At 41.9% G+C, this 13,892-nt stretch overlaps 1 protein-coding gene across 1 annotated transcript; it reads left to right on the plus strand.

Annotated features, from left to right (window-relative positions):
• Positions 1-539: 539 nt before the first annotated feature.
• Positions 540-8,543, plus strand: LOC137375071 (extracellular calcium-sensing receptor-like). The gene is made up of 6 exons (XM_068041699.1): positions 540-658; positions 3,674-3,941; positions 4,285-5,121; positions 5,301-5,528; positions 7,425-7,548; positions 7,630-8,543. The coding sequence occupies exons 1-6, from the start codon at positions 540-542 to the stop codon at positions 8,541-8,543; spliced, it is 2,490 nt and encodes an 829-aa protein (XP_067897800.1).
• The last annotated feature ends 5,349 nt before the right edge of the window (positions 8,544-13,892 follow it).

A 13,892-nucleotide genomic window follows, 5' to 3' on the forward strand; every position in this document is an offset into this window, starting at 1 on the left:
CGAGGGGCCGAGTGGCCTACTCCTGCTCCTAATTCGTACGTTCGTAAAATGTAGATGATTTTGTTAGAAAAACGAAACAATGGAAATCTGCACCAATGCAGTTCCGATGTCACGATAAATAAGCGATCAGAGGCAGCATGGTATGATTCCCCGCTTCTCTTTTGTATGATTCAAAGAACATCGTGACCATATCATAGTGTACTTAATACCATGAAAGTTAATGAACTGCGATTGTTAAACAAGTATTGCCTGAGACCATGCCCCACCAGATTCAGATGCACGTGTTTTCGACCCGTCTTTTTCTGTCAAGGACATTATTTTCTCCTGAGTTTTCTGGAAGTGTTTTTCTGATCTATCAAATGCAGTTATGCGCAATCATGTGTGACACGCCAGACTACTTAAACTGTCGGATTGTGCAAGTAACCGCTGTTGTAAAGGTAATTATGCATTGCTTCTTACTTTGGCAGTTATTGATATTTGCTATTGTTCCCGTGCTAAGAACGGAAACTCCAGAATGCAAACGTCGAGAAATGTTGGATATGCTTAGCTTATCGAAGGAAGGCGACATCGTTCTTGGTGGGATTTTTGCTCTGCACTCCAATGCCGAGCATCTGGATCTTTCGTTTGAAACCAAACCCGAAGTAATAAAATGCCAAAGGTCAGTGAAGTGTACTAACTGTGGAGAATTTCAATGTTTGCCTTATTTTCTTTCTTTCTTCACTCTCTTGTTTTGTCTGCATTTTGTTCTAAATTGTTACCCAACATTTGTTAATTTCAAGATGCTAATGTGAGTTTGAATTAATATTGCTTGAAGGCAGAGATGGGAATCAATGTCACCTTGGGCCTAAAGTAAAATGGACGAAATCAATTTGACCGACCATTAATCGCCCAAATTTCCTTTTCATTTATATCAGATGAAAGAAATATCAGGATACGTGTACCATGGGCGTCTAAATAAACCTCGCGTGTTTTACACAATAGCCCAAAGTTAAAATTGCTCCCAGAGTGTGGAAAGATGGTGAAGGTGGAATTGGTCGTGCTGGCACCAAACCAGCTCATAACGAACTGTCGCCCACTTAACACTGCGTCTGATTTTGTTTTCCATTGACTGACAGTAAATTCCAAATACGAAGTTAATTAAAATCCCCTTTCAATATATGAAACTGCTTCACGGTCTCTTTTGTAAATGAAATACAAAGTTACTTGACAACATTGCAACCATCTGTTAGTTAAGGAACAGAAAAACGGCTGGTGTTAATTACGTTCCCAGCCCGAGCTGATGTGTCGAATAAAGCTATTGTATTAATTACACACAACAGTTGAGAAATGTTGAGTCATATGTCAGAGGCTGGAATTCGGAGGCGAGTAATTCACCCCTGACTCGCCAAAGCCTGTCCACTATCTATAAGGCACGAGTCAGGAGTGTGGTGGAATACTCTCCACTTGCCTGGATGAGTGCAGCTCCAAAAACACTCAAGAAGCTCGACACCATCGAAGACAAAGCACCCTATTCACCTTAAACATTCACTTCCTCCAGCACCGACGCAAAGTGGCAGCAGTGTGTAACATCTACAAGATGCACTGCTGTGACTCACCAAGGATCCTTCAACAGCACCTTCCAAACGTGCAAACTCAACCACCTAGAAGGACAAGGGCAGCAGATGCATGGGAACACCATCACCTGCAAATTCCCCTCCAAGCCACACACCTTCCTGTCTTGAGACTATATCGCTGCTCCTTTACTGTTGCTGAGTCAAAATCTTTGAACTCCCTTCCTAATGGCACTATGGGTGTACCTGCACCAGATGGACAGCAACGGTTCAAGAATGTGGCTCTCCTCCACCTCCTCAAGGGCAATTGGGGATGGACAACAATCTTGCCAGTGATGCCTGCATCCCATAAAAGAATTTTTAAAAAATTCAGCAATACCAGCGAGCAATTCAACTTTATAAAGTGAAATTGGTCTTGGGTCAATTGTACCTCACCTTTGCACTGAGAATAAGATGTAAAAGTAAATCCAGCGTGGTGTAAAATAGGCTGCCATTTCACTATGAGCCCATTTCCGCCTGAGTCCAATTTCACTCCCTACATTTTCTGAACTATTTTGCAAAACACTTAATTATATTGACTGGCACTCAGATTTGTGTCATTAAATCCATTTTAAGTGTTGATGCTTTGCTTTACTGTTCTGTATATTAAAATGTATAGTTGAAACTATCTTAGCTGTCAAAGTTGACAAATTATTGTGGGAGAGATAAAGAGAAAATGGGGGATGTTGGACCATTCGGAAATATTGATTTTTGGGTATGTAGTCAACAGGTCTAATGTACTTCTACTTCAATAATTTATCTCAAGTTAACAAATCTGAATTACTTTTTGAGTAACATTTTGAACTATGTTTCAATGCCAATATTTTTCTCACTTATTATTACTATAATTTCTTTGTATTGATGTTGTGAATTGGATTTGGAATAGATTACTTGTTCTTGCCCTTTTGTGTTAAATCAATACTGAATTGAAGCTTTTTCCTTCCTCCCACCATTTTTCTCCACATTTTGTAAATGATTTGCAATAGAATGTAGGTTTTTGTTTGCAGAACACAGCCAAGGCTACACAACACATTAAGGTAAGACAAGCCTAGTTTGGCTCAAACTGTGTCCATGGGAATCTATATACCTCTTTTTATTAACCACAGACCCCCAGCATTAGAAATGTCGAAGTCTATAACATGGGTGGGATCTAAATCGAATTAATGCCTGCCCATTCAATTGAGCACAGGTTCGAATTTCTTTAACCAATATTGTGAGAATAAAATGTGTAACAACAATTGGCATTTAATGTAGTGTTTTTAAGGTAGTGAAATGTCTGAAGATTCTTCACAGGAGTGTTATCAAACAAACATTGATGCACTAGCAGATATTAGAGCTCATGATTAAAAGCTTGGTCAAAAAGATAGATATTAAGGAGGGCCTTAAAGGAGAAGAGAAAGGCGGAGAGATTTAGGCAAGGAATTTCAATACTTAGGACATAGGCAGCTGAAGGCATAGCCACCAGTGGTAAAGCTATGAAAACCAGGCATGTACAGGAGGCTTGGAATGGAGGATTACAGAGAACTTGGAGGGATGTAGGAATGAAGAAGACTATAGAGTTAGAGAGGGATGAGATCATTGAAAGATTTGAACACATGGATGAGAATTTTAAAATAGAGGTGTTGCAGCGATCACAGGAGTGATGGGTGAACAGAACTTGGTGCATTATATAAAAGCAAAATACTGCGGATGCTGGAAATCTAAAATAATAACAAGAAATGATGGAAATACTCAGCAGGTCTGGCAGCATCTGTGGAGAGAGAAGCAGAGTTAACGTTTCAGGTCAGTGACCCTTCTTCAGAACTGCTTCACAACTCCAGTTCTAAAGAAGGGTCACTGACCTGAAACGTTAACGCTGCTTCTCTCTCCACAGATGCTGCCAGACCTGCTGAGAACTTGTTGCATGTTAGGATAGGATCATCAAGAGTTTGGATGACCTCGGGTGCTGGGCGAGAGGCCGGCCAGTAGAGCATCGAGTGTAGTGGGAACAAAAGGTTTGGATAAGAATTTCGGCATCAGATGAATAATAGCTCAACAGCAATCAGGATACCCTTCTCTAATCTGCAAATATTTCTGCTCCACAGTTTTGAATTTAGAGTGTTTCGCTTCATACAAGCAATGATCTTCGCCATAGCAGAAATAAACATGAGCCCAACATTGCTTCCAAATATATCATTGGGCTATAGGATCTACGATTCTTGTAGCCTCCCACGCTTGTCTGTAAAAGCCGCCTTTGAACTAATAAGTGGATCGGAGCTAACATCGTCCCGGGTTTCTGCAATTGCTGCTGTATCTGGATCTTCGCAATCTTTGGCATTAGCTGCATCAATCGGTCCTTTCAGAATTCCCATGGTAAAAGATTTATGCAAACTTAATAACTGTACTTCGTGTTGTGCCATATTCGGTCTGCTCACTGTTGTGATGTCAGTTACGAGCTACGGTTTGTCATTAAACATCTTCTCTAGATCTGTGCCTTCCGCGCTCACATTTATAATTTATCGGCCAAGCGATGTAAGAAAAAGTATTTCCCTGAAGAAAGCCTAAGCTGTCACGGAAAAGTGACAAAATAAGAAGGATATCTTCACTTTAAAAGATAAATTATTAAAAATGAAACAATATTGCCCACTGTTTGACGGGTAGTTTGCTCGAAAAGAATTTGATCTGTTTTTTTCCCCCCGATGTGGTTTTATCCCAGGTTAGTTATTTCGCCACTTGCGCCTGTCTCAGCAACAGGAGAGAATTCCCTTCGTTTTTTAGAACGATACCAAGTGATTACTTTCAGGCGAAAGCTTTAGCCCAACTTGTCAAGCGATTTGGATGGACTTGGATTGGAACGGTTAAAAGCGACAACGATTACGGTAATTTTGGAATGCAGGCGTTCACTGAGGTTGTTCAGCAGCTTGGAGTTTGTATTGCTTTCTCCGAGTCCTTCCACAGAACGCATTCGAAAGAAAGGTTACTTCATATTGTCCACACTATACAAACATCTACGGCGAAAGTTGTCGTGGCTTTTCTTGCGGAAGGCGATATGGCCATTTTGTTGAAAGAAATTGCACGACAAAATATATCTGGCATACAGTGGGTAGGGAGTGAAGCGTGGATTACGACCTCACTTCTCCCGCCTGATGAAAACAAAAAGTTTGTTACTGGAGCCATTGGAATTGCGATACATCGAGTAGATATTCCAGGGTTCCGCAACTTTCTGATGCGCCTTCATCCATCTGCCCACACTGGTAATCTTTTAGTGAAAGAGTTTTGGGAAGAAGCGTTTGCCTGCACTCTGGCAACGAGAGAAAATAATACAAATCATTTAAAATCTGTACTCCATGACAAAGAATGCACAGGAAAAGAGAGCTTGGCTGCAGTAACCAATGCCTATACGGACGTGTCTCAACTGAGAGTTACAAACAATGTCTACAAAGGAACTTACGCTGTCGCTCATGCCCTTCACAATATGTTTTCATGTGAAAGTGGCAAAGGGCCATTTGCCAATAAATCATGTGCAAATATTTCAAATTTTCCGTCATGGCAGGTAGGCAAAGAAATATTTTATTAAACGATTAAAAATAAGCCTTTCAGAAATGCAGAGCTTAGAATTAATACGAAACGCATTAATACGGATGCACTTGTGCTGTATTATTTATTAAATAATCTTTCCGATGGAATAAGATACATCAACAATTAGCTAAACTTTCCCGTCTCTTTTCGCAGCTTTTGCATTACATGAATCGAATAAATTTCACAACTAAAATTGGAGAAAGAGTGGATTTCGATGAAAATGGAGACTCGGTGGCAACGTACGACATTGTAAACTGGCAGATGAATCGACACGGTGACCCCATTGTTTTGACAATAGGACATTACGACGCATCAGCACTTTCAGGTCAGCAAATTATGATAAAAGAAGAGTCCATTGTTTGGAGCGGTGGTCAAAAAAAGGTAAGAGAATATCGATGCTGTCTGGGTTTAACTGCTGTATTAACATATCTTGATAAATTAAATACAATGCCATTCTCTGTGTGCGTGAATCACTGTCAGTTTATTTTTGCACCAAGCGAACGATTAGCTTGAGAAATCGTCATATGGAGGAACACATGGGAAGATGATACAAAATAAGGAATTGTATGCATTCTAAGATACAAAGGAAAATATGCAAATAACAAGACCTCAATGTCAGCCGTGGCTCAGTTGGTCGCACTCTCGTCTCTATGTTAGAAGGTTCATTCCACTGTACGCTAGAGACTTCAGCAGAAAATCCATGCGTCTGAATGATCAAATATGTTTAGAAGTAAGACGGCATGCCTCAAATCCACAGGGATACTTTGAAATCGTAGCTAAATAGGTTAACTATAGTAGTCAAATGGTACCGGCGAACCACCGCATAACTGGCAGATTATGGCGTTAATGGTGTGGTCGGATATTGGGAATATTATTGGACTTGAACCTCCGTTCAAACACAAGTACTACAGTTTGAGAATTGGATTTAACCTGCAAATAGAAAGTCGGTACCTGTAAAATTGATCATGAAGTTGTGGAATGGTCTTCAAAAAGCAACTGGTTTACGAATGTCCTCAGGGAAGGATCTAGTCTATATGTGAATTCAGTTCCACATTTCTTAGCTGCCCTCTGAAGTGGCCTCTCTGAAACAATCCATTCAATTGTTTCAAAGTGGCAGCTAGGTAGATAAATACTGGTCTTGCCAGCGATGCCCACATCTCCAGAAAGAATTTTAAAAAGCTGGACTGAAAAGTGACAGTGGAGAAACTAACTTAATCGAATGGCAAGAATCATCGTCTGATATGGGATAAATAAACAATTAATTCAACAATTATCAAATAACAAGTCACAGTTTAAAATATTATTAGCTAACAAAATGTAGGTACAGACCTTTGTTTTATAAATGTAGCTTCCTTAAAATATCAAAATTAATAGGCACCCTGTTTCTATCTTGGTTTGGTTGCAATTATAATGGCACCATTTTCCAGATGAGGAAGTTCTGCTAAAGGATATTCGATTAGTTCCATGTAAGAATATAGTGGAAATAAAAGCAACATGCTGCAGATGCTGGAAATCTGAAATAAAAACAGAAAATGCTGGAAATACTCAGTGGGTCTGGCAGCATCTGGGGAGAGAGAAACAGGCTTAAGGATTCAAGTCTGTTACATTTCTAACTTTTCCCAGTTATGCTGAAAGGTAATAGGTTTTCAGCAACTGAAAGAGGGGAGGGTGGGAGGAACAACAACAAAGAAGGTCTGTGATAGGGTGGAGGGTAGGATAGATTAAACGAGAAAATGTTTTATGGTGCAAGGCCAAACAGAGTAGTAATGTGACAAGTAAAGAAAGAAAAATGAGTCTAGAGGAGGTGTGATGGAGAATAACTGTCGCCCCTATTTTGTTTCATATTTCTTTGCTGGTTTGGTTTCTTCTCTCCTGGCTTTCTTATTTCCTTTACCTTGCGTTTGGACAGTGGCCATTCGGAGTCCTGCCATTCACACCTCCTCCAGGCACATCTTTTGTTTCTTGTCCCATTACCACACCCTTTGGCGTTGCACCATGAAACCTTTTATCATTTATCAATGTAGTCGTGTTCAATTCTCGAATGATAAATAGAAATATACATTTTTGGTGGTACTTTGGTCAAATTATATCATTATGGGGTACTTGGCCCACCTGTCGTTATTGTATTTTAGAAGTAATCTATTTTTTTCTCAGGATTTTTTTATTGTTCAGTTCACTACAACTTTACAGATGCCATATCGAATCTAAACAATAAAAACTATAACTTAGAAAACACAATAAAACTAATGATTTTTGCATTCTATTCTCTATGATAAGGCCCCTCTCTCAGTTTGTTCTACGAGTTGCCCACCCGGAACAAGAAAAGCAGCGCGCAAGGGCCAGCCTATTTGTTGTTTTGATTGCATACAATGTGCTGAAGGAGAAATCAGTAACAGCACAGGTATGTATAAACAGTCGTCTCAGTTTCGTTTTACACTTCTCCAATGATTATCTATTGATATTCGCTATCTTCCCCTCCAAGATTCAATTGGTTGTATCAAATGTCCAAGTAAATACTGGCCGAACATTCAACGAGACAAATGCTTAGAGAAGGAAATTGAATTTCTATCATTTGGGGAGATGAGTGGAATAGTTTTGACAACACTCGCATTGGTTGGAGCTTGCATCACAGCAACTACTGGTGGTATTTTCTTGTTTTATAAAGACACTCCAATCGTGAAAGCCAATAATTCAGAGCTCAGTTTCCTTCTTCTCTTCGCTTTGACGCTTTGTTTTCTGTGTTCAATTGCATTCATCGGCGAACCGTCTGGATGGTCTTGTATGTTACGTCACACAATGTTTGGAATTATTTTTGTTCTCTGTGTTTCCTGCGTTTTGGGGAAAACAATTGTTGTGGTGATGGCATTTCAGGCGAAACTTCCCAGTAATAACGTGACCAAATGGTTTGGGCCTGTTCAACAACGCTTCACCGTGTTTTTTCTTTCACTGTTGCAGGGCATAATCTGCAGCGTGTGGCTAATTACATCACCACCCTTTCCTGTCAAAAACATGAAATATTTCAAAGAAATAATAGTTCTGGAATGTGATGTGGGATCGGAAGTAGCATTTTATTGCGTCCTTGGTTACATTGGTTTTCTGTCATTTGTTTGCTTTGTTGTTGCATTTCTCGCTCGAAATTTGCCGGATAATTTCAATGAGGCTAAATACATCACATTTAGTATGCTGATCTTCTGCGCCGTTTGGATATCATTCATTCCAGCTTATATCAGTTCTCCTGGGAAGTTTACTGTTGCTGCAGAAGTGTTTGCTATTTTGGCATCTAGCTTTGGTTTACTCTTCTGTATTTTTGCTCCTAAATGTTATATAATATTGCTGAAACCAGAGAAAAATACCAAGAAGCAGTTGATGGGTAGAGGGTCCTCTCAAAAACCTTGAGGAGCATTCATATTAGCATGGGCTAACATGATAGCACTTCTGTTTAAAGTAGCGAATGTTGATATTCGCAAGAGGAATTTTCCAAGAATAAGAACCCGTGAGAAATGCACAGAATTATTTGATTATGCACCATGCACAGAGTTTTATCATAATTTTTTAATGTCTAACGAATGGATTTTAAATCTTTCCTAATTTTACTGTATGCTTTAGCTTGGCGTTGTAAGACAAATATAACAAAATATTAAACGTGTCCATTGCAATATAATATTTTGTCTCGTTAATTCATTCAAGAAACGATTCTTCATTGTTCAAATAGTTGCATTCTGTAGGTGATGAATGCATTGAATGGAGTGTCAAGGGATGGAATGAAAGTCGATTACATTCGCAAATTCAAGAGCATTTTGAAAACAAAGCCTCGCAAAACAAATGATAGATGATATCCAAGGTACCATGGCTGATGCTACTTCCTGGTATAAGTTTTTTTCAGGATTTGGGCTTGCTACCGATTGACTACAGTAAATAATTTATTAGGACACAACTGAGATCAATATGTTAGGCTATTTCACAGCCGAAGTTAACAAGCTTGTATGTTTATTACCCGTTCAGTCACTGGACAGAATAGCGTGTGTTGTCTTATTCTTTAGCCAGGTAGGTGTTGGTCTCCAGCCAGCATTTACAGCCAACTACACAAGCCAGGTGTCGTCTCCTTGTACAAAAATAGAAAACGCTGGAAATACTCTGCCAAGTCTGGCAGCATCTGTGGAGAGAGAAACAGAGTGAATGGCCGGAACTTTGCAGAGGCAGCAGAAGAACTAGCGCCAGAATCAAAAGCAGCGGGGGCGAATTGGCTTCAGCCAGCGGAGGGAGCCTGGGTGGCATTTTGCCGGAGGTAGCTGTGCTGTGAATGACGGTGGCCCACCCCCAAGAGGTGCCGGCCCAATCAGAGGGCCAGCAGCTCAACAGCGCCACTGCTGGTGGTAGCCATTGATGGGACCGCACCTGGAGGATGAGTCTGGAGCATTGGGGCCAGTCACACAGGCCCGGTGAGGAGGGGGGTCACTGAGGACAACCAGTGCCGCTGCCGTGGGGGCAGCCATTTTCGCGGGGGGGGGGGGGGGGAGGCCTCTGTGGGCCAACGAGTACCCAAACACGAGGGCCTGCCCCAGAACCTGCTGGGAGGCCACCAGGGGTTACCTGGCAGTCTATCTATGTGGTGGCAGGCCCTTCCACCAAGTGCAAAATGCTCGTGGAGGTGGGAAGAGACCCTTATTTGGCCACTTAAGGGGCTTAACTGGGCTACGGACAGGCAGGCCATCTGCCAACTTTCCCACCGCTGGCAAAATGGTATGGCAGCGGAAAGATGTCGGGCACCCCACCCCATCCCATGCTTTCCTGCGCAATTTTGCCAGACTTCCCACCTCCCAGCTCGGAACTGGTTCCGAAGAAGGGTCACTGACCCGAAACGTTAACTCTGCTTCTCTTTCCACAGATGCTGCCAGACCTGCTGAGTGATTCCAGCATTTCTTGGTTTTGTTTCAGATTTCCAGCATCCGCAGTATTTTGCTTTTATTAAAGTCTTAACATTGCACTTGGAAAAGCATAGTATGATTAGGACAAGTCAGCATGGTTTTACTAAAGGGAGATCCTGTTTGACAAATTTATTAGTTTTTTGAGGACTTAACTAGTAAGGTCGATAAAGGGGAACCAGTAAACGCAGTATACTTGGATTTTCAAAAGGCATTCGATAAGGTGCCACATAAAAGATTAACAGGCAAGATAAGGCCTCATAGTGTTGGGGGTAATAAGCGTGGATAGATGATTGGTTAACAGGCAGGAAGCAGCGAGTGGGCATAAATGGGATATTTTCAAGTTGGCAGGCAGTGAATAGTGGGGTGTCGCAAGGATCAGTGCTGGGGCCTCAGCTATTTACACTCTATATTAATGACTTGGATGAAGAGACAGAGAGTAATGTATCTAAGTTTGCTGATGATACAAAGCTTGGTAGAAAGGTAAGCTGCAGGGAGGATGTAGAGAGGCTGCAAGGAGATAATAGACAGGTTAAGTGAGTGGGCAACAAGATGGCAAATGGAGTATAATGTAGGGAAGTGTGAAGTTGTTCACTTTGGTCGTGAAAATAGAAAAGCAGAATATTTTTTAAAATGTGTGAAACTAGTAAGTGTTGATATATGAGTACCCGCAAGGCTCTCTGAACAAGGAACACACAAAGTCAACATGCAGGTGCAGCGGGCTATTAGGAAGGCAAAGGGCATGTTGGCCTTTATTGCAAGGGAATAAAGTCGTCTTACTAAAATTATACAGGGCTTTAGTGAGACCACACGTGGAATACTGTGTGCAGTTTTGGCCTCCACATTAAAGAAAGGATATACTTGCACTGGAGACAGTGCAGCAAAGAATTACTAAATTGGTCCCTGGGTAGAGAGGGTGGTCCGATGATGAGAGGTTGAGTATATTGAGCCTCTATTCTCCGGAGTTTAGAAGAATGAGGGGCGGTCTAATTGAGACATACAGAATTCTGACAGGGCTTGATTGGGAACAATCTCTCAGTTTCTACCCTCTGGTCGGGGAATCTAGAACACGGGGACACAGTCTCGGGATAAGGGGTCAATCATTCAGGACTGAGATGAGGAGAAATTACTTCACTCAAAGGGTTGTGAATCTTTGGAATGCTCTACCCCAGAGGGTTTGGATGCTCCATCATTATACATTTAAGGCTGGGATAGATAGATTTTAGGTCTTGCAGGCAATCAAGGGATATGGGGAGCAGGCAGGAAAGTGGAATTGAAGCCCCAGATCAGCCTGATTGTATTGAATGGCGGAGCAGGCTCGATGGACCATATGGTCCACTTCTGCTCCTACTTCTTGTGTCCTTGTGACTATAGGAACATAGGACTAAGAGGAGGCCATTCATGCCCTCGAGCCTGTTCCACCATTTAATTAGATCCTGTCTGACCCATAAATCAACTCCATCTACTCATCATGGTTCCATTTAGAAGTAGAAGAGCAAAGAGGTGATAGGGCTCAGATACACACCTTTTTAAAAGTGGGAGATGATAAAACTATAAATAAACTACATTGGATTTTACATTTTATAAATAAGGGCATTGAATACAAAAGCGAACAAGGCAATGTGAAACCTAGTAAAATCTTTGATTAGGCTGCAGTTAAGATATGGAAAATCATAGAATGACAGCACAGAAGGAGGTCACTTGGCCCATCATACTTGTGCCAGCTCTTTGAAAGAGTTATCTAATTAGTCCCAATCCCTTACTCTTTCCCCATAGCCCAGAAAAATGTATTTGTCCAAGTGGTAGAAGTGTAAGTGGGGTGCATTTCAGGGATAGTGACCATAACGCTGTAAGATTTAAGGTAGTTATGGAAAAGGACATAGATGTAGAGGCCTGCTTTAGGTCAGGAAAAAAAACCCAACCCGAACCCGATTGAACTACAGCGGATCCGAGCCCGACCCCACCCGAGTCCATAATTCCATAAGTTTTAAGGTACTTGTGGATGAGGATAAGAGTAGTCCTCGGGTGAAGGTGCTAAATTGGGGGAAGGCTAATTATAACAATATTAGGCAGGAACTGAAGAATTTAGATTGGGGGCGGCTGTTTGAGGGTAAATCAACATCTGACATGTGGGAGTCTTTCAAACGTCAGCTGATTAGAATCCAGGACCAGCGTGTTCCTGTGAGGAAGAAAGACAAGTTTGGCAAGTTTCAGGAAGCTTGGATAACACGGGATATTGTGAGCCTAGTCAAAAAGAAAAAGGAAGCATTTGTAAGGGCTGGAAGGCTAGGAACAGATGAAGCACTTGAGGAATATAAAGACAGTAGGAAGGAACTTAAGCAAGGAGTTAGGAGGGCTAAAAGGGGTCATGAAAAGTCATTGGCAAACAGGATTAAGGAAAATCCCAAGGCTTTTTATACATATATAAAGAGCAAGAGGGTAACCAGGGAAAGGGTTGGCCCACTCAAGGACAGAGATGGGAATCTATGCGTGGAGCCAGAGGAAATGGGTGAGGTGCTAAATGAGTACTTTGCATCAGTATTCACCAAGGAGAAGGACTTGGTGGATGATGAGCCTAGGGAAGGGAGTGCAGACAGTCTCAGTCATCTCATTATCAAAAAGGAGGAGGTGTTGGGTGTCTTGCAAAGCATTAAGGTAGATAAGTCCCCAGGGCCTGATGGGATCTACCTTAGAATACTGAGGGAGGCAACGGAAGAAATTGCTGGGGCCTTGACAGAAATCTTTGCATCCTCATTGGCTACAGGTGAGGTCCCAGAGGACTGGAGAATAGCCAATGTTGTTCCTTTGTTTAAGAAGGGTGGTAAGGATAATCCAGGAAATTATAGGCCGGTGAGCCTTACGTCAGTGGTAGGGAAACTATTAGAGAGGATTCTTTGGGACAGGATTTACTCCCATTTGGAAACAAACAAACTTATTAGCGAGAGACAGCATGGTTTTGTGAAGGGGAGGTCGTGTCTTACTAAATTCATTGAGTTTTTTGAGGAAGTGACGAAGACGATTGATGAGGGAAGGGCGGTGGATGTTGTCTACATGGACTTTAGTAAAGCCTTTGACAAGGTCCCGCATGGCAGACTGGTGCAAAAGGTGAAGTCACACGGGATCAGAGGTGAGCTGGCAAGATGGATACAGAACTGGCTCAGTCACAGAAGACAGAGGGTAACAGTGGATGGGTGTTTTTCTGAATGGAGTGATGTGACTAGTGGTGTTCCGCAGGGATCAGTGCTGGGACCTTTGCTGTTTGTAGTATATATAAATGATTTGGAGGAAAATGGAGCTGGTCTGATTAGTAAGTTTGCGGATGACACAAAGGTTGGTGGAGTTGCGGATAATGATGAGGATTGTCAGAGGATACAGCAGGATATAGATCGGTTGGAGACTTGGGCAGAGAAATGGCAGATGGAGTTTAATCCGGACAAATGTGAGGTAATGCATTTTGGAAGGTCTAATGCAGGTGGGAGGTATACAGTAAATGGCAGATCCCTTAGGAGTATTGACAGGCAGAGACATCTGGGCGTACAGGTCCACAGGTCACTCAAAGTGGCAACGCAGGTGGATAAGGTAGTCAAGAAGGCATACGGCATGCTTGCCTTCATCGGTCGGGGCATAGAGTATAAAAATTGGCAAGTCATGTTGCAGCTGTACAGAACCTTAGTTAGGCCACACTTAGAATATTGCGTGCAATTCTGGTCGCCACACTACCAGAAGGACGTGGAGGCTTTGGAGAGGGTACAGAGGAGGTTTACCAGGATGTTGCCTGGTCTGGAGGGCATTAGCTATGAGGAGAGGTTGGAATGATGGAGGT

Source organism: Heterodontus francisci, chromosome 11 (assembly GCF_036365525.1).
Source record: "Heterodontus francisci isolate sHetFra1 chromosome 11, sHetFra1.hap1, whole genome shotgun sequence".
Lineage (NCBI taxonomy): Eukaryota > Metazoa > Chordata > Chondrichthyes > Heterodontiformes > Heterodontidae > Heterodontus > Heterodontus francisci.

What these genes read in the sequence shown, in the direction of transcription:
- LOC137375071 (XM_068041699.1), top strand. Translation starts at nt 540, where the DNA reads ATGCTTAGCTTATCGAAGGAAGGCGACATCGTTCTTGGTGGGATTTTT. An exon ending in GTCCTTTCAGAATTCCCATG is followed by an intron (nt 3,942 to 4,284) that starts GTAAAAGATTTA and finishes GTTTTATCCCAG; the next exon opens with GTTAGTTATTTCGCCACTTG. An exon ending in GGAGCGGTGGTCAAAAAAAG is followed by an intron (nt 5,529 to 7,424) that starts GTAAGAGAATAT and finishes CTCTATGATAAG; the next exon opens with GCCCCTCTCTCAGTTTGTTC.